At 32.2% G+C, this 21,367-nt stretch overlaps 1 protein-coding gene across 2 annotated transcripts; it reads left to right on the top strand.

Annotated features, from left to right (window-relative positions):
• Positions 1-6,827: 6,827 nt before the first annotated feature.
• LOC124544213 (homeobox protein CDX-1) lies at positions 6,828-20,481 on the top strand. 2 transcript variants are annotated; one of them, XM_047122678.1, is made up of 3 exons: positions 6,828-7,288; positions 18,495-18,640; positions 18,855-20,481. In XM_047122678.1, exons 1-3 carry the CDS (start codon positions 6,952-6,954, stop codon positions 19,098-19,100), a joined length of 729 nt encoding a protein of 242 aa, XP_046978634.1. In that variant the 5' UTR covers positions 6,828-6,951; the 3' UTR covers positions 19,101-20,481. The 2 variants fall into 2 exon arrangements, with proteins under 2 accessions (XP_046978634.1, XP_046978632.1); XM_047122676.1 differs by having other exon boundaries at positions 18,492-18,640.
• The last annotated feature ends 886 nt before the right edge of the window (positions 20,482-21,367 follow it).

The raw sequence follows: 21,367 nt of genomic DNA, 5'->3' as shown, positions 1-21,367 counted from the left end.
CACATTGGTTTTCTGACAATACGAGAACTTAAATCTAATGTAAACGTGTAGACAACGACAGGACTGATGTTAATCAGATAGATTTTCGCTGAAAATTTTAAAATCAATCAGTCAATAATGCGGTTAGTGAGGTAATAACTATGTGTTAATAATTTCAACCCTTTCTAAAAATCCGTTTTGTACGAAAATGGGCGGTTTTCTGCGCTAAGGCATATAGAGTCCGTTTTTTGACCATTTTCCACAAGCGAATGTTTAAAGCTAAGCTATGAAACAAAAGAGGCCGTATAAACTGTTCGTTTTTATTTTAAAAAGTTCATGCTCCGACATGAAGTAACAAGTTAGGTACGTTGGTTTGGTAAGTAGGTAGGTTTTGTTAGGTACCTACAAGTAATTATAAAAGTTTTAAAAAAAATAAGTCACGATGATGCGATTCTAACAACCCTTTGTTCACTTTTATTGATATTTTGACGCGAAATATCAGGTGTGGATTTATTTATCATTTTACTGGAAAACACATTTTACCTCGGCTCACGGCGTCCACTTGTAGTCGGAGCCCGGAGGAAGGGTTAATATGCAAACCGGAGAGTGGGATTATTGATTCAACGGAAAAATGCCGATGATATTTTACCATTATCATTATCACTATCTATTCTAGTTAATACTGTATTTTTATTTAACCGACTTCAAAAAAAGGAGGAGGTTCTCAATTCGTCGGGGCCTTTTTTTTTTTTTTTTGAATTATAAACGTAGATGGATATTCGGGTCACCTGATGGTTATTGATAACCACCCATAGACATCAGTCCTGTAAGAAAATAAAACAATAACTTATATTCCATCGACAATGCGTGGTCAACTATAGGAACAAATACCTACGTTATATCCCTTGAGCTACGGCTCAGCTAGCTTCTCAGCTCGGCTAGTAGGCTATTGAATTATTCCCGCCCCTACTGACTTTTGAAATTCAATACGTTGATTTAGTTCACAATCATACTAACGTCCTCATTGCATCGGCTTTTTTCAGTTATTAGTGTAAGTAGTATGTGTTTGTGAACTAGGTGATATTTCTTACTTACCTATGTAGATATATGTATTTCTGTCAGTTACTAGATTATTTTTCCAACCCGCTATGTAGTGACGAGTTTGACGGACGTAATATGTATACATATAATTATAAGTCTTTTTTATTTATGTAAGATAATAACAAATTTTAACTAAATTTTCCGCTTCTCTAAATCTGCCGTCCTAGGCTCCAGCCTGCTTAGCCTATTGGTAAGTCCGCCACTGCCTTTAGCCTGTAGTTTCACTGCCTTATTGAAATCGGAACACAACAATATAAAGTAGATAGGTAGGCTACTTATTTCCTTTTAGTAGTAGAATAGGTATTTGACGTGTACTTTTGTGGGTACCTAAATATTTAATCAGAGGGGCATGCGTAATAAAAGCTCTTCGATCAAAATTGTAGCTAAAACTTATAACTCTTTTTCCGAGTAAAATATACTTTAGCTTTGACAATTAATATATTTGAACCAAATGTTAATAGAACTGACAATAAATAAGGCATTTGATAATAAAGCATTTTAAATATGATAAAAATGTTTCGAGTTAGTATTCAATTGTTTTAGTTACCTACTTAATAATCTATGTAGGTGTCTAACTCAGATCGGGCAAAGAATAGGTCCCCAATAAGTTTCTCCGGTTCATATACCGAAATGGTAGTAACTTTAAATCAAGTAAAATGACAATTCAAAAGAGATTGCAAGAGTCTCCCATAGAAATTAAATTTGATTCAATTGGTACCTACTTTCACGGTAAAGCCGCTGGTACTCGAATAGAAAATATTGAGGTCAACGTAAATCTGGACTAGGTAACCTAGGTAAGTAGGCTAGAGGCTCTAGACCTAACAGAAGCGTAAACACCCTAATAATTATATTATTATGAATGAATTAGTTTTTTTTCAATCAGTAAGCTATGACTTATTTACTTGTATCGGTAACTTTTAAAATATTTAGTAGTAATATTGTTATAATTTGACTATATCTCGGTATTTGTTAACTCGCTGAAAACTGACGTGGCCCCCTCATGTGGAGGCCCTAGGGCAGTTGCCCCGGTTGCCCTCCCCTAAATACGGCCCTGCATATACATACAATACAATGTTTGAGACATACCTTGACTGTTACCATGATTTGGTAAGTACCTACTTAGGTACATTGTTTCTTTCTTTATGTGAGATACTTATATAACATCGAGGACAAGGCTTACTAAACATGTTATCAAACAATCATCGTATTAAATTTACACCTTTGAATGTTAATATGTACTTATGTCTGCGTAGTACCTCGATAGTAACGTTTTTTTTTTAATTTGTATTATTAGGTATAGAAATATATAGTACCTAGGTAAGTAGAAACATAAACAGGACATTAATTCGAAAGAAGAAGAAGTAAAAGATTAGCGAATTATCAAGTCTTTTTTACAAACGATTAATTTTCGAGTTTTTAAATGCTACTCCTCAGAGGGAATCACAACTATGATCAGTTAACCAACCAAGTTTTGCTGCTCCCTAAATTTTGCCATCTAGACCCGGGCTGATGGGTCTAGGCGTTCAACAACACCTACGTATCTACCTAGGTACTACAATATTATCCTTCGCATTTCAATCTCGATTGAAAAAAGCCAACCCAGTCACAATAGATTAAGAAGTTATAATTTTTTTTTTTAAATTAAGACACCTGTAATAATTAAAGTAGGTACAACAATTAATAACTAATTTGACAATAATCTAAACTATGCAAGGAATTTACTTCGAAAATAAATACTTATTTCAGATTTTCATCACCTATCTTACGTCTAGGTATTAGTACCTAACGTAAGTAACTATTTATTTCATTATCAGGGGGTAAAAGTTGGTAGGTTTGACTTAATTTGTAAGGATTTGTTTGTTTAGGTCAACACTGAAATTGAACAACTGCCTCTAATCCTACTGAAATTTTAAATGTCGGTTTAGTTCAGATTTCAATTTATGGTATTGGTAAGCTCAAAGCGTTTCTTCTATAAAGACACAACTTCAGACGAAGGTACCTAATCCTCAGCAGTCATTTTTACGAGTCATTTATAATTGAGTACCCATTATTTTGTCTAAAAATTAAAGGCTTATAGGCTTTGTCTAAAAGTAATCCTTTAATCTATGTAAACAAATATAATCATATTTTTCAAAACAACTAAGCAAAAGCTTTCTTACTCAACTAACCGGTTCAACGGAGACATCAAAGCTTTGCACGTTTAAAAAGCGTATTATTATTCAATTGTAGACACATAGGTATAATGAAAGGGTACCTGAAAGTTTTATTGCTTTCAAAAAACCCAGATAACATTTGCACGTCCTTGGGACGGTCTTTTTTACATTTATAACAAAAGCAGGACAATTAAGTTTATTGATAGCTAATGGACAAAACATCACTAGCAAGCGCAGTCACGTTTGAGTAGGTAAGTTTAAAATTATGTTACTTTAGAAAATAAATAATAATGCTTCCCTTTGTGCCTAGTAGTAGGTAATAGGTCAGTGCAAGTCGTTTGATGAGATTAACATAAAAAACAAATAGGATTACAGGATAGATAATAACAACGCCGACAGTCTAGTCGTCAACAGCGTCTGCAAGTATTACATAACATATCTAGGTAGCAGAGTAGGATTTAAAGGTGTGGAGGCCCCGGGGCCACAAAGCAGTGAGGGCCCTAGACAAACAGAAGCGTGAACACTAATAATTATATTATTATGAATTAATTAGTTTTTTTTTTATTTCAATCAGTAAGCTATGAATTGTAAATAGTAACATTATTATAATTTGACTATATCTCAGTATTTGTTAACTTGCTGAAAACTGTGGCCCCCTCTCATGTGGAGGCCCCCTCTCATGTGGAGGCCCCAGGGCAGTTGCCCCGGTTGCCCTCACCTAAATACGGCCCTGCTAGGTAGGTATATATTTTTATTGATATACTGGTATATCTATAGGTTATTGTCTCAACGATAGCTAGGTAAATTCATGAGCTAGTCATTCAATACAACAAAGTGGAAATTGGTATGACCTTAACTAGGTAACCGAAAATAAATTTAAAACAAAAGGGATATAGGTACTGGAAGAGAATATAAGATGAGTTGGAATAAAGTAGTGATAAGTTATTGTTGGATAAGAATTAAATGTAAGTTGGTAATAGGGAGGGAAAATAGTAGTAGGTAGGTATAGGTATAACTAATCTGCACCTACAAACAAAAATGTTGTTCTTCTGTTGTCACAAAGCCAGGTTTAAACAACTAGAGGCGCTGAGGCCATAAAGTAGGTAGTGTAGATCATGGAGCAATAGAAAAGTGGAAACCCTAGTCATCATTTTACTTAATAAGTTTTTTTTTATTTGTGTCAGTCACCTTCGTCAATAATAGGTCATATTCTTTGTATTAGTAACTTTGAAAAAATACATATTATTTTTATAATTTGACTATTTTAAGATATCTAAATATAAGTATGTTACATTAAAATTCTTAACTTTTTAGAATCTCTTTTCGTGGCCCCCTCTCTTGTGTAGGTCCCAAAGCAGTTGCCCCTGTTGCTCTACCCTAAATCCGACCCTGCAGCCAGACCTTTAAAACTGGCCTAGATTATTAACCATTAATTTACATTTATATGCCAATATATCTAGGTATTTCTGACAGGCATACCTAGATATAGGTATTGGCATATAAACTGACTACAGACATTGTCTGTAGTCAGTATTACCCGGCTGTGTCCTACTTAACCAAACGCATTTGAAATCTAGTTGTTATCTGTGCAATTCTATAAATAAGTTAATCAATAGGTAGACCAATTTTTTATAATTTATCGCTGATTTTTTTTCATGTGCCTATATTATGTGTAGTCTACTCCAAGTACAAGAGGAAAATAAAAATAACCATTTAAGATTTACAATTGACGCAATATCAGTGGCCGAGATTTTGAAAAATGTATGATAGGTAGGTACTTAGGTATAAGTAGGTACGTACCTACTTATTCATTTTGAATTCGCGACAAAATGGCGTTTTGAATTACATCGTTAATATCGAAACTATCTTTAATTTTTATCTTTCTTTTAGTATGATAAAAATAGCTACCTATTAGTAGTTCAAAGATGTGTATCATATCTAAAGATCAAGAACTGTCTGTAGTTCATAATAACGTCGGTACCTACCTAGTTATAATTATGTTATTTATAGGTACATAGGTATAGGTATAACAACAACAGCCTGTAAATTCCCACTGCTGGGCTAAAGGCTTCCTCTCCCTTTGAGGAGAAGGTTTGGAACATATTCCACCATGCTGTTCCAATGCGGGTTGGTGGAATACACATGTGGCAGAACTTCTATGAAATTTGTTACATGAAGGTTTCCTCACGATGTTTTCCTTCACCGCCGAGCACGAAATGAATTATAAAGACAAATTAAGCAATAAATCAGCGGTGCTTGCCTGGGTTTGAACCCGCTATCATCGGTTAAGATGCACGCGTTCTAACCACTGGGCCATGTCGACTCTTATACATATAGGTATACTACTTAGTAATCTATATAGGTAACAAAAAAACGTCATTTGTTGCACTGCTAGGTAGAACAAACATAGACTGCCTAGGGAGGAACCGCTACCTATATTCCTATATCCCTACTTATACTATATCTGTTGGTACGTACCTACCTAATTCAGACTTTAATTAAAAGGCAGGTCTACTTACCATCTACCTCACTGATGTTAAAAAGGCTTTTTTTTCATTTTCATGGTGTCCAATTTTACTTGTTAGATAGTTTATTTTGTAAGACATATTAGTTTGAAGGATATTACTTATTATTATTTTTTTATTTAACCTGAGTCGGATTTAAAGGTGTGGAGGCCCCGGGGCCACAAAGCAGTGAGGGCCATGGACAAACAGAAGCTCGAACACCCTAATAATTATATTATTATGAATTAATTAGTTTTTTTTTTATTTCAATCAGTAAGCTATGAATTGTTTCGTATTTGTATCGGTAACTTTTAAAATATTAAATAGTAACATTATTATAATTTGACTAGGTATATCTCAGTATTTGTTAACTTGCTGAAAACTGTGGCAGTTGCCCCGGTTGCCCTCCCCTAAATCCGGCCCTGTATTTAACTAATCATTAGGTAACTAATCCATGAACAAATTCACTGGCAAAGGCTAAATAGGTACCTACCTAGATAGTTGAAAATAAATAATTTTCAACGAATAAAATTCCTACTTATTATACCTACTTAGCTACAAACATAAAAAAAATATACTTACTTAGGTACCTACAAAGTCGATATGATTTGACTTCACAAATTACACAATGTCGGTTCGTAGCCATTATGTTGGTAGTACCTAGTTGCCTCTCAGAAAATCTACGTTCCCTCAATGCAAAATTAAATAAATCTTTCAAAAAGTTCAAGTTATTTTGGTATGATAATACATACATATTTTCCGACAATGCATTCATTAGATGTATTCTAAAAGTAACTATAATCGTGACCAATTATATTAAGATGTTAATGATATAATATGTATATAAAATAAATCAATACATTTTTTTTCCTACATTTCCAACTTATAAAAAATAAAAACATTTCAGTCGTGTTTAGTCCGAGTTCATTACAGCGGTGTCCATTATTTTTGTTTTAATTAGGCAAATTAAATGATAGCGTGGGGCGCGGCGGCCAAGTTGATATCGGGGCGGGCTCATAGCGTGCGCGTTCCCATTGGTCGAGGCGCAACCGCCCTCCGCCCCTCTCACAGCCCGCATCGCAATAGTCGACAGATCCGGCCTCACCTCAGTCGAGTAAGATCCCGCGTTGTGTATTGCACGTTACATAGACAGCCGGTACAGGGTAGTGTTGTGACAGCGAGTGTATGTGCGATGCTCGGACGGTGATTGAAGCATGGTGAATTACGTTAATCCGCTCGCCATGTACCAGGGCAAGGGCGGACAGTACGGCGCGGGGGGATGGTACGGGTGGCAACATCAAAACTTTGAAGAGCAGCAATGGTGCGCTTGGAACGGAACTCCGGCGGGAGGCGAATGGCCATCGGATCCTCATCATTTCAAGAGAGAGCCAGGAGAAAGAGATATAGCCGAAATGCCATCTCCTGCTCGAGGGGACCTAGCTAGTCCAGGAGAAGGTTCGCCTGGGTCGAGGCCCTCACAGCCGCCGGCTCCGCCGCGCTCGCCTTACGAATGGATGAAAAAACCAAGTTATCAGTCACAGCCCAATCCAGGTTTTTATTTTCATCTACCTTCTATCGAATTAATTTTAAGATGTTTATCAAAAATGCAATGAATTAGGTTAGGTTTTAAAAATAAAGATAAATACTTCACGATAACAATTATATGAGTTCATAATTGAGCGTTTATACATTTATGGTAATGAAGTGCACTAAAATAAGTTGGCATTTTTATAATTAGGATATGTTCAATTTCTATAAGATAGGTATAGCAAAGCTTAATAAAAATGTTGAAGTGCTATATATAAACTGCTAAATATAAACTGAAGTACTAGTAGGTATTACTTAAGATTCATAGCTACCTATATTTTATTTGTATCATTATACAAACAATTAGGTATTATTAGTCGTATAAGATAAATAAATAGGTATCCACATACTTCTATACTTACTAATACTGTACTTCTGACATTTTTCTTATATTTATTAATTTAAGTAGGTAACTGCCATTCTATTCAGGTAGATTTCCTTAAAGTAAACTCCATTTCATGGGAGAAGCCCAAAGCTCATATATCAATTTCTCTGAAAAAATATTCCAATTTCGTATTAAAATACCTAAATGTTTTAGAATAATAGATTAAATTATATATTTTTATTGTTATAATAATATATACCTTTGTTTGAAGTCTTGTTTAATAAATCAATTCTTTGCTCATAATTGACTAACATCTACCCAAAATTATAATTCTAAGCATTACAATAATTCATACATTATTGCGTGGATTACACCCATTAAACATCAAAGTGTAATAATTCTAAGACAAAGGATATAGCAGTTATTTCATCTTTATATTTTTGTACCTATGAAGTTTACCTTCAGATTACAACACAATACTTACAATTAAATACATTGTTATAGGTACATATGTCAATTAGGTACGATCTCACAAGCAATTTCATAGTTCTTTTATAAGTTAAATTATACTTACTAAATACTAATATCGATAAGATAATAAAATTGAATTAGAAAACTTTCTTAGCATTCATTAGCCCTGGTAGGTATTGGTCATGTACAGTTCAATAAATAAAGATATCTTGAATGATAATAATCGATTTCTAACTCCATCTTTACAGAGATTACAAGATCTTAATACAGATCTTGTACATAATAATACATCGTGTTTGTAATTATTTAAATTTGAACATTAATTTGTCGGTTAGTGTACCTAAAATATATAGATATTTACATAATATAAAATATATTTATTATTTGCAAACACTCGGTACACGCCTTCCCTTTAAAAGAATAGATTTCCATTAATATATAATTCTAGAGGCGAAAGACTATGTGTTGGGTATTACATGTCCTATAGGACTTAAAACACTAAAAATTGCCGTAGGTAGGTTCTTACACTCGTGAAAATATATCAATGAAAATAGTAGGGCTTGCCTTTTGAAACGCTGATTTCTTAACGTTTACCTTTACTATCCTACCTATATTATCATTTCAACGTTTTTAAATATTTGATTGTACTAAATGAATGTTCTAGAATCTTCGTTATGCCTTAAAAGTGGACGAGGGTGATTTTTAAGTTTATTTATTAATTATTAGTAGCTGTCTCAAATTAACAAAAAAATAGTTTTTCATTTAGCGTTAACTTTCCAAACGTTAATTCTATATGATATTTGAAAAATAAAACATCAAGATTGCGATCTTCTGTCGTTGATTATCCGAATAATTAATACTCATTACGTTTTTATTATATTGCATACCCACAAACACACAATATAAGAACAAGTGATCAGAAAATATAATATTATTGTTATTAAACTAATAATATCAGATAAAAAACAACGATATAAATATAACATTTAATGTGGTAGATCAGATTCTGAGTGACTTGGTAGGAAAAATCATTGGTGGTAGTTGTAGTGAGATTTAAATATTTTAGAATTGCGTTAACGTTTCACACTTGGTATACGTTGAATTTTTTGGATATGACCCTTCGAAAATAAGTATGTTTTATTCGATTGACAGTATTTAAGAAACACCCAACACAATAATATGTTTTTTTTTTTGTTTTTTAATATTTTCATCGCGTAGGTGATAGCGTAGGTAATGAAAACATTTTGGTCTAGTAATCTTTTTAGGTAAGTATTTCAATTGTTAATATTTTTTTATTACAAGCAATAAGCTTAATTCAAAACTATAGGTTTGCAAGCTTCCTTGAAATTAACTGCTACTAAGTAGATAATTATTATATACTCTATTACTATAAATAAACTTAATAATAGGAATATGAATAATTCTAGTTGCAAAATAAGCTTATTAAGGTAAAATATGATTAATAAAAACTTTTGGAACTTAACAATTTTAATTATAAATTAAAATTGAAAAGGTATGAATTGTAGTTTAAAATTACATTAAAAAACGTTGTGGCACTATATAATGAAGATATAGAACTTAATACACACAAAATAAGGTAAATATATAACGTCTAACTCTTAAAATTAACAATCGATTCGGACGATATCAGAGACACTTGTAAAGAATGCTTGAAGTATTACTTATTTAGTAATGTGAACCACGTGGTCAACAAAATAATATAATATAATTACAAATCGGTGTGTCGGTACGGTACGGTACAGCCATGAAACTTGTTAGTATGTTTTTTTTTTAACTACTACTCTTATTCAGCATTCATTATTTTTAATTAAAAAATAATGACAATATTCATCTAATCCTTGAATCAAAGACATTTTGAATAGACATAAATTGTGATACTAATGTTTCATTCATCGTCTTTGAGTCAGTTTTAATAACATACATCTTTTTCTATGTGAATGCTACTACTACAAACTATTTCTGTAATGCAGGCACTAGACAAATGTTGTTATGGTCCCCTATATATTAAAATAATGTCAATGCTTAGTTTTTAACTAACGATTAAGCTCGGAACACTAAGATACAAACTATCCAAAGCCTTGATATTGTAATTATTTTGATTTGTTCTTAAAATACATTGGACCGGATCTGGAGGTCGAAAGAACAGACGAGACGAGCTTTGCGAGACAAATTGCAATTTTTCCGGCTTTGTTTTGACGGTCGGATTGCCTTTGTCTCAGACTGCATAACAATTATTTGATTGAATTGCCAACAAGATATAGATATTACGTTTCGTATCGATTGTTTCATCATAGTTATTGTACTGCGAATCGAATGCAGTTATTATTATGTATTTTTTATTTCGTTAATGTTGAAATAGTGTCCGTTATCTAGAATTCAATATAAATAAAATAAATAGATATTGCTTAATTGGCAATACTAGATAAAATACTTATATTAAATTAAAATTAAGCCTTACGATTTATATCAGAAACAAAGCTATGAATATTATTTCGAAATTTACCTAGATTTTAGGTATGTAAGCGATTATAAGCGATTCGAGGCTTCCCTTTCGTTTTACTCACATTTAAAAAAATATATGTGTGATATAAATATAATTGTAGCATTATCATATAGAATTAAGGAATAAAGTAGATAATGTGTTTTTTTAGAATTGGATCATTTGTTCTATGAATTACCTACATACAAAAAAATAAATTGAAAAAATAATTTGTTATAACATTAGTAGGAACGGCAATATCATGAAGAATGCGTAATTTATTGTATCGTAGTTGTATTTATTTTGTGAAGAATAATTTAATATTAGAAACTTTTAAAAATTTATATTAGACTAGAGACTTCTTGCTTCGTGAGATACACAAACGTAGATAGTCAGCTATTTAAATCTAATTTTATTTAATACCGTACTTGATGAGATATATGGTCGAAACAAATATGCTAGAACCTAGAAACGAAATTTCTTAAGCATTGGAATAATAATAAAGCTGCAACAACATCTTTAGTTCTTATGGGCTAAACCCGAAACTTCGATTTGAAATAAAAAAATCTATCATTACAAAATGACGAAAGTCCAAAGACTTAAACATCTTAATTTTAACCTTCATATGTGATGAATTTTCTAAAAAACCTTCATATATCTGTTTCTAATGTGGATAATAAAATAAGTAAGTAAATATTGTCTCGTAATATCTATATAACTTATATGTAATATAAATTGAGTTTTTAATATCAATTAACAAAAAAAATAAAATGCTTATTATATACTTATATCGGTATTAACTTTCACCGGCACTGCAGTAGCAGCGATTCTATAGAAGATCACTTCTTGTCTCACTTGTGAAATATTAAACACCGACTAATGAAACGAAACTTAATACATGTATCCTAGAAATTTCATAATTATATAGTCAATGCCGCAACTCGCATAACATATTCTGATATTTATCGTGTTCTGCGGTGAATTCGAGATTCTTACAGAGATCAAAGAGGCGTTGAAGTTTAATACTGCTTTCTTCATAACTGCGGTCCGCTACTGAGAGTTTTAGGCTTAAATAATCCAAAAACCATTGTTTGCTTAGACGGCTAATATAAATAAAGCGGCCCATCTTTTCATCAAATTGTTTTTTCTTAGGTGCTACGTGCAAGGAACCGTGCAGTCAATACATAAAAATACATATATTAAAATTAACTATGCATTAATTATAAAAATAATTCAAAACATCACTATTTGATTAGGTTAATTTATCAAGATTATTATCATAATATATAAACTCTTATATACCGCAAAAGATTATATCAGTTTTGTTATAATAGTAGGCAGTAGGCTGTTATTTCACGCAACGTTAATTGCAGTAAAAGAAAAGCAATTATAAAATGAGATTCTTAAAGCGTGCAATCCCAATGTAAAATATGTAATAAATATTCGAAAAAAGAGAAGGCTGAGCAAAATATACAACACTGATTTTATTTCCAATAGTTCTCGATTAATAAGATTTATTTACAATAAAACAAATATTCTTCAACATTTAAAATGTAATGTTGGTGCGAATCAACAATAGGATTAAAAAGCTCTTGACCAATGATAGGTATCGCTTCGTGTTTTTTTTTTACTATTTTATTGTTGGGGGTATCTTGTTTTCTGAAGCGAACCTATTTACCACTAACTATTTATTAGAATACTTTTTGTTAATCAGTATTTTATTATTATTTTCTGAAATTAATATTCAAGCTCAAAGGGTGATTTTGTTATAATAAAAGAATTGCTCGAGAGACGGAAATGGCCATGAGCTTTAAATCTTTATACGCTTGAATGCCACTGTAGTAAGTAGAAATTGCATGGTTAGGAATTATTTATTTCCAATTTAAAGCATAGAAGCGTTGGTTTTAATTAGGTTCGTACCTACATACATATTTGTTGTCTAGCAATTGCGATAAATTGAGCTTATTCTTGAGTATCACAACGTTATATATTTTGTCTAGTAGCTAGTCTTCAATATGTTACTTTTATGCATAGGGTTACTCATTGAAATCTTGTGTCAGTAGGTACTAAATAGAAATCATGGTTAATTATAAATGGATAGGCTAATAATAATTATAAGCAAGATATATTTATTATTTAGAAACCTTTATAAAAGAACAATTGCAATAGCCACAAATTACATTTGAAATAAATACTAAAGCAATTTATCGCAAAAATAAATTTTTCCCTGCTTAAAATTTCCCGCTGGAGTGATTGTTATGCGCAGCAATTATCATTGGGCATAACGTTACTTAGATGTTATTTTGCGCTTACTGTAACGTTCTGTTTTAACGCGAGCCAAGGGAGCGAGTGCACTGTGAGAGCAATTAATCCCGGAATCCCGGGGTCCGGAATAGCGGGGCTGCTCCCGGCGACAATCACTGCCAATGGCGCCCCCGGGACCGAAAAGTTAAATCTTTGCCAACTTCGCCTGGCGCACTCTATTGTAATCGCACTTAGCTATTGTCTTTACTTAGTGCGCTGCCTCGCTTCTGCAAAATATTCTTACAACAGTTGTAAGACAATATGTAGTATTATTAACTGACTTGTAAGTCGTAAAGTAAATCGAATCGTATTTTTTGGAAATGGTTTAGTTATTGTAACATCGTAGACTTGCACGTGAGCTACATGTGGTTCCAGACAAAGCTTTTATCTTCGTCATTATCTATCTCATCAATATACATAACTCCACTTTTCAATATAACATCTAAACAAGGCATTATGTTATATCAATAGTACTGTCATATTTGCCTTTCATTTATAATATGTAACCACATGTACAAAGCATACCTAGACTAATGTATACAATAACCTTTCTGTCTCTATTTATTTTGTTCTGTTTGCACAAACGCGGGAACATTCTTGGTAATAATTCTCTATATTTTGTCTACGATCATTTACAAATACAAGTAGAGGATTCGCTCAGCAGGAGACTATATCAACATTATGTCCACCCAGATATGACGAATACGCCCTTTTGTAATATATCCTTCAATAGGTCGGACATGGAAATTATGGGCAGTAAAAAAATTAGAGAGTGTTGAAATCTTTCTTTCATTTCGTGGTGTTACCGCCGCGGGGAGTCTACTCGCTAGCAAAAAATTCAGAAGCGAACAGTAGGAGGCGATTGTTTGGATAAATTGAGCTCGTAACTAATCGATGTTTTAACGCTTCTTTTGTGTTGTGACATCACACTGACAACTATCTCCAGCTTGCAAACTTAGGTAATTAATAGCCATCAACTGTCATCAATCTTTTCTTTCGAGTTATTTGGTTTGCCGATTTGCGTAAAACTGCGTGACGTCTGTCGTAGGAACGATGATTGATTAATGTTTCTAATCTCCTGCCTTTTATTTGGTAAACATATTATGTTAGATCGCATTGTTTAAAAAGTAATATGACATCACATTCTAAAAAATGGATAGGATTTGCAGCTTATCTTGTGATAACTTGTCATAATCTATGACGATAGCTATTTGGCTATTAGAACTCTGCCTAGGTAGGCGGTTACGGTGGTGCCGAAGCCGTCGGGTCGATTTCGAGCCCTAAATGGACGTAACGCAGCACATAAAGTTGCCGAACTGCCGCTTTACGACCCGCCCTCCTACAGAGCCCTTTAAACAGGGCTTGTCCCTTGGGAATTTTATGGATTAATTCGACAGCCACCTCTTTTTGTCTGATATCGAACCGACGAAATTATTCTCTAGTACCTGCAATCAGATCATTACAGATTCTGTCAAAATAGGATCAGCGTCACTTTAAAACATATCACAATAGTCGTCTCCATCGAGTTTATCGCCGTGATAGTTGATAGCGGCCGCGCCCTCGTCCATCAAAAACGCATTACAAGCGCTTACAAGAAGGTAACCGGGCGATATGCGCTGTTGAATCAACATGTTCAAAGGCGCCGCTATCACTAGCTAGTCGCGATTATCGCGTATTAATGTAAGCGTGGATTTCGGCAGACCGACAAAGCGTTGAGCGTAACCGATAACTTGTCGATTAGTAATTGTTTCCCTTTTACAAATCGTGTTCAACATCGTGTTCGACAAGCAGCCGCTTGATTTTGATATGAACTATGAACACATGTAATCCCATCAACAGATATGTGTATCAGCGCCGTTCATTATTTACCAATACTCAACTTCATCATTTGAAAGCTTACAGAGCGCGTTTGTCAAAAATATTTTTTACATTATCTATCACTTATATAAGTTTCTATAACTTCTTGTATAATTATTTCATTTTTTATATTTGACTGTAGTAATTAATATGATATATCAATCAATACAAATATTTGTCAATAGCTATCTGAATCCACACATAACTACATATAGTTTTTGGCTTTTTTTGCTTACAGATGATTATATTATATAAATTAAATCATCTAGGTATTCATCTACATGAAATCGAGGCTTATATAATGGCGGTTACAATGCACCCCGTCCCGAGCTGGTTTATCTGGCAGTGTATTTGTCTATGATAGCAGCTGACTAAAAGTGCTATCCGCCCTCGAACGCCGCGCCCGCCCGCGCTGTTTGCTCACCACAAACAATCATTTTTTTTAAATCCACCGTGATAACAGTCGTTCTTACGATCCTTTCCTATTTAGTTTAATAGTTATCACCTCAGTATAACGTCAATAGGTCAAAATGCTCGATGTGGTTCGTCACCGCACGGAATAATCTGTTATAAATCTTCTAGTGATAGAAAAACCTTACTAGAAGCTGGTTACGCCAGTCTAAGTTTCGCTATTGTTTTTCCTTCTTGCATGTAATTAAATGTCTGTTCACATATTTTTATGAGAAGTAGCGTCCTCAAAAGTTAATTATCTTTTCATATACCTATTGAGAAAAGTTGATCAAATAAAATTATAGTATAAAAATGGATTCAAAATCGGAACGATCTAGTTACAAGACCTGTATGAACTAACAAAACAATATAAATATTATAACTGTTATCTGTTGAGATTACAAAAGCACACCGCAATGTGTGAGGGCAGACGATACAAGGTGCCCGGCCGGCCACTGTTTACCACGAAAATTAACGACTCCTATCAAACACTGCATCGCCTATAGATAGGGCATATTTGTTTAACTTACTAGTTCGTCTTTTGTTTGCTTTTCTAACAGGAAATTTATTTAAGTTATAATTTTCTGTCATTCGGGAAATCTAAAGAGTTTATCTCCTTACATCTATATGAACAATATTGTTATAGTTTTTCGAACTCGCGTACGAAAACATGTCACGATGTTGACTTTTGACCTTTTATATCGGAAAGATACAAGGGTTACAAAACAAAGTATAAGTTACCTATCCATAAACTTGGAACGAGGCTGATACATACCTATTTTATGTAGCATTACTTGTGATACATATGGTGATAAAAAAGGATTGTTATTGGTTTTGTTGATTTTAAACATTTAAACCTAGAGATGTTTTATTCAAATATTAACAAACAAATAAAACTTTTATTATTTGAAGTAATAAAATAGATAAATTGTAAGAAAGAATTGCGTAACATTTATACCTAATTCAAGTGTCATTCTTGTATGTGACAAACATAATTTATGAAGTCCCTAATACCGAGATAAGGGATATTTACACACTCTGAGTATACAAGCAGACACCTCAGCTCTGTCTTAGTGCCGTGTCAACAGATCTACGTATCTTGGTAATTTTACTGTTGAGACATCTAAGGTAAAGATAAAAAGTGTAAATAAAAATTACAATTTTCGACGTAATAGTAAAAATATCCTATGTATTTCCCTCATTATTAGGATCATTTATGTATATAGCTCGGCTCGTTCCGTTAGATTACGAATGGATTACAATTATGATTGTCGTTTTGTCTAATCTGCGGGTGACATCATTTTAGATTTTCAGGCATTTAAGCGTCGACTCGAAATAACTTGATAATTCTGCTAGAATAGACTTTTATTAATAAATAATTAACTTTCTTCATTCTATCATAAATTTGAATTGTTTAATGTGTAATTGAAGACTTTTTTATATTTAAATTTTCGGCTTTGGTTCTATTACGAAGTTAAAAAATATTATAATTTAATTAATTTTAAAAACATTGTGATATTTAGTGATGAAAAACGGCGCAATATCTGTATTAGATATTATTTACCAATCACAATGTATGTAAATTGCTTTTCATTTTGTTCAGAATAGTTAAGCCTTATTTTTTCGGACCCTAAATACCCACATAATATTGTATTCCATTGGCCGTGATTTTTATTTGAAAGAATAGTATACAAAGAAAACTAGTTAATTAAGGCTGGAACGAGAAATTACTTTTATTTTTTATATTATTCGTTTCTATACTTGATTAACTCTTTCGAAGGATGTTTTAAATTAAACTTAATCTTTGGACGATACGTTAGGTGTCAAATAAAACCTTTATACCTAGTAGCATGGACATAAGGGAGAATAAGATGTAAAGTACTTTAAAAAAGAGAGGTACGTAACATTGCTTAATAATACATACCTTATTAAATAAATGCAATTATATCGGTCTAGTAGGATAGAAAATATTCGTAACATAACATTAATAGCTCAGCAGGGTTATAGGAACAATTCAGATATCTATACATGTTAGAAAGTCACAGTTTTATAGATAACAAGTAAAGCCCTCGGCAGACATTGTCTGTATCTGTACAAACCTTCTCCGAAACGCGGTACATGTTTGAGTTTAAGGTTTGTGTATATTAGTTTAATAGTTTTTTCAGTTAGGGAACAAAAAAAAAACGCTTTTTAATTTTATGAAAATGAAAATAAATAACATGACCTGTTAAAACTACCATAAGTCAAGTTGTTTTTGATGTTTTCCAAAAACGAATTTAATCTTACTTTGTGAGAGAATATTTCTCTTTGGAATTTGAATAATGTAATCATTTTATATTTTTGTTTATATTATATTTTAATTATTGTTATATTGACATTAAACTTAAGTCAATAAAATAAAAAAAAAAAACTAACAGTATCGTTGAAACAAAATCAGAAACTTAATTATAAAAAGTTTGAAAGAAAAAGAAACATTAAATATAACACTTTACGTAGGTAATATAAATGTAAATAAAATAACAGATACAAAAATGTATAGTAAAGTAAATCGCGCCGTGTGGTCCCTTGATGATGCTAAGCCGACGTATGCGGCTTCTCTGTGCCTTACCGTCTGGATTAATGTTATCGAGCCCAGGAGAAGACACTTTCCTCTCTTATGTAAACGGTTACACCTTATGAGACTCTTTGAATTTCATTTGGGCTTGATTGGCTTTAGATGTATGCTTTAATGTGTACAATCACAACGGACAAACACGATTTTAAACAACCGACATTTAATAGTCATAAAAAGCTTTATTTTTTTCGTACATTGAGAAGTAGGTATTTTATACTTTAGTGTATATAAATATTTAAAAATGTATAAAATTTTAAAGAGAAAAAGATAAATAAGTTTTTGTAAACAAAATTATCTGTTAAATAAAATATTGTTAATCGTTATGTTATTTGGTTGGAATATAATATTAGATTAGGCATTTTATACGGCTGCCTTATGGGTGAAAGCCTCCTTCAAGGTATACCAATTTTCTGTCTCTGGCTGTGATAAGCTAGCTTTGACCGTTGGCCGTCTCCAATGTTTCCTCAACCCATCTTTTGTAAGGTCAGCCTCCAACTGACGCTTAAACATACAAATTATTAAATGAATCGAAATGATAGGAATTATCCATGGCTTATAATTATATTTATTCATAAGAAAATATTTGTCGTAATAATGATATATACCTATTGAGAACTTTATACTTATTGAAATATGTATATTACTGCAGGGAAAACACGCACGAAAGATAAATATCGGGTGGTGTACAGCGACCACCAGCGGCTGGAGTTAGAAAAGGAGTTCCACTACAGCCGATACATCACTATACGACGGAAGGCAGAGCTCGCTGTTAGCCTTGGACTCTCTGAAAGACAAGTGAGTTTTTAAATAACTATATATATAACGAATCGATTAATATGAAACGATACATGTAGGTACATGAATATGTTTTATGAAATACTCTTTACATTTAAGTATTTTTTTTTATATATTTAGAATATTTTTGAAGATATACATATAAATTAATTACTTCAATGTGTGTGTGTGTGTGTACAAAATTTGAAGTTCTAAATCATTTAATTACTTCTAGGTAAAAATTTGGTTCCAAAACCGCCGCGCGAAGGAGCGAAAACAGGTAAAGAAACGTGAGGAAGTCGTGATGAAGGAGAAGGGCGACCACGCATCCCTTCAACACGCACAGTTGCACCATGCGACTATGTTGCATCATCAGCAGATGATGAACGGCATGATGCACCATCATCACTATCACCAAGGCGTCCTCCAAGGGGTGCCCGAACCTCTAGTGCCGGGCGTAGCGCCTGTTCCTCTCCTGTGACCGCAACAAGACTTCTGTGCTCACAGTGACACGTTTGCATAGTGACCAAACCCAGTGATTAAAATATAGATGATTACCCCGTCGGGTTAACTTATGTGCTTTTGCATTAAATTCTACCTACTCGTTTATTGGACTTGTGATAAATAGTGCAATGTTCTTCCGAGAATATTTCGTGCGAATAGACTTAGTAAGTTTATTCTAGTATCGTTTAGGTATCTTTATTATATCGGGTAATAGTCGTTACACCTAATACTCCTATAGGAGACCGCCTTGGGCTCTAGGCTTTTCCATTAATGACTATTCTTTCCTCCGACATGTGGTAGCCTTACGTTGTGTCTTAATGGGAGAAGTCTCGACCCAAGAGTCGTGAAAGTTCATGATTGCCTTTTTAGTGCTATTACTTAGTGGGTAGGCGCCTCTTACGTGGTCACGCCTTAAGGCTTTCCCGGCCTGTTATTTCTATATAGAATAAGAATTATTTTAATTTAATATAGATTTCTGTCACTGTAAATATAGATTACTATATTTTTTATAATATTATAATACTTAAGTATTATTAAAATTTGATTGTTTTAAGAAATTTATTAATATTTCTCAACGTTATGTATGCCGTTGATGAGATTAATACATCTAGCCTTTCAATGCGCAACTGTAACTAACAGTTTGAATATAATTGCCTAGTTGTTTGCTTAAATATAGGTCTGTTCGAATGATCGGCAAATCAACATAGTTAATGAATGTTCGTTATATTTATAAACGTCTTTAAGAATCTCATTAAACTTTATAAAATCATGTACCATACTTTATGGTATATATTTATTGCACGGTAGCGTTGAGAAATAGATAAATATATTTTTTTTACTTTGAATGAGATTATTTCTAGTGTTAAGAGTTTCTGTAAATATAAATTAGATAATAATTGCTTAAAAATAGATATAATTTAATCTCTGATTAAATTAATTGAAGACGAAATACTTAATAACTACGTTTCTCAATGAACGCGTTGTTGTGATGTATGTTTTATGAGATTTGATTTAATTACGATTTATCCTTTCATTATGTTGTTAAAATAATGTAACGATGTATTATTTATTGACAAATATTCACGATAATGGAAGTATTATTATTATGTTTATCGTTTTGTTTTGTGACGAAGTTATTGTGGTGCTATTTTGTTTTAATTTTGCCTTTTCATGTAAACAAATATTGTAGAATAAATCTGTTATAAAGTATTCACAGGGCATTGTAATATTGGGCGTGTTGTAATAGACGTATGTTGTGTTGGAAATATTGTAAATTGTTTTTGTACACTGTGTTATAAGGATTGTACGCACCACCACGAAACACATTTGATAAACTAAATAAATTCATGTTAATCGATTTTTTATTATTTTTATTTTCACCCCTAAAATTATTTTTTATTTAACAATATGAGTTAATTAAATTAATAATTAAAAAGCTGTAGGTAGTATTTTAATTATAACTCCATGAAATCACTATTATACTTTGGAACCAGAGTAATAAATAACATACCGTAAGTACCTACACTATTTTATATTTGTTTAATATTTTAAGTAGTGTCAATTAAAATGATATAAAAATGAGCTTTCAAATAAGTACTTTTTATGACTAATTACGTTTACATTATTAATAAAAAAATCAATCAATATTTCAACTTTCATAAAAAAGAAACGCATTATTTTATGGTTTTATAGACATTTGTGTAAAAGGTACTAATAATACTTACCTATAGGTATATATGAAAGGAATATTTCTGAGTAAATGTCACTATTTAGTGTAAAACATTCAACTTAATCACTTAGAACAATATCGGACCAGTAGAAATATAAATGCAATACGTCATTCTTTATTTATTGACTTCCTACTGTTTTATGCCATAGTAAGCATTTCATTAGTAAAAAAGATTAATACTTTTTTTTATAAATAAATTATCAATATTTTTGATTATAATTTAAAAATATCAAGATATTAAAAAGAGGAAAAAAACATTGCAAAAATCGTGACCTAAGTGGCTATTACTATACCTCTAAGAGTATAACTATAGTACGATTTACATAATAAAAGCATGGTTAGTCATCATAGTTTTTGAACTATTACTAGAAATACTAAATAATAGGTATATTCTAGATAAAGTTAGGATTCGATAATAGTTAAAATATTTATCAATAAAGAAGTAATTAAATTCATTTATACATGTTCAAAAGTCTCCGCAGGTAATGGTAGAAACACGAGAAGTACGGATAAAT

Source organism: Vanessa cardui, chromosome 4 (assembly GCF_905220365.1).
Source record: "Vanessa cardui chromosome 4, ilVanCard2.1, whole genome shotgun sequence".
NCBI classification, from domain to species: Eukaryota; Metazoa; Arthropoda; class Insecta; order Lepidoptera; family Nymphalidae; genus Vanessa; species Vanessa cardui.
The sequence above is the reverse complement of the archived record's forward strand: the minus strand, read 5'-3'. Positions and strand labels throughout refer to the sequence as shown.

What these genes read in the sequence shown, in the direction of transcription:
- LOC124544213 (XM_047122676.1), top strand. Translation starts at nt 6,952, where the DNA reads ATGGTGAATTACGTTAATCCGCTCGCCATGTACCAGGGCAAGGGCGGA. An exon ending in TCAGTCACAGCCCAATCCAG is followed by an intron (nt 7,289 to 18,491) that starts GTTTTTATTTTC and finishes TGTATATTACTG; the next exon opens with CAGGGAAAACACGCACGAAA. An exon ending in TTGGACTCTCTGAAAGACAA is followed by an intron (nt 18,641 to 18,854) that starts GTGAGTTTTTAA and finishes AATTACTTCTAG; the next exon opens with GTAAAAATTTGGTTCCAAAA.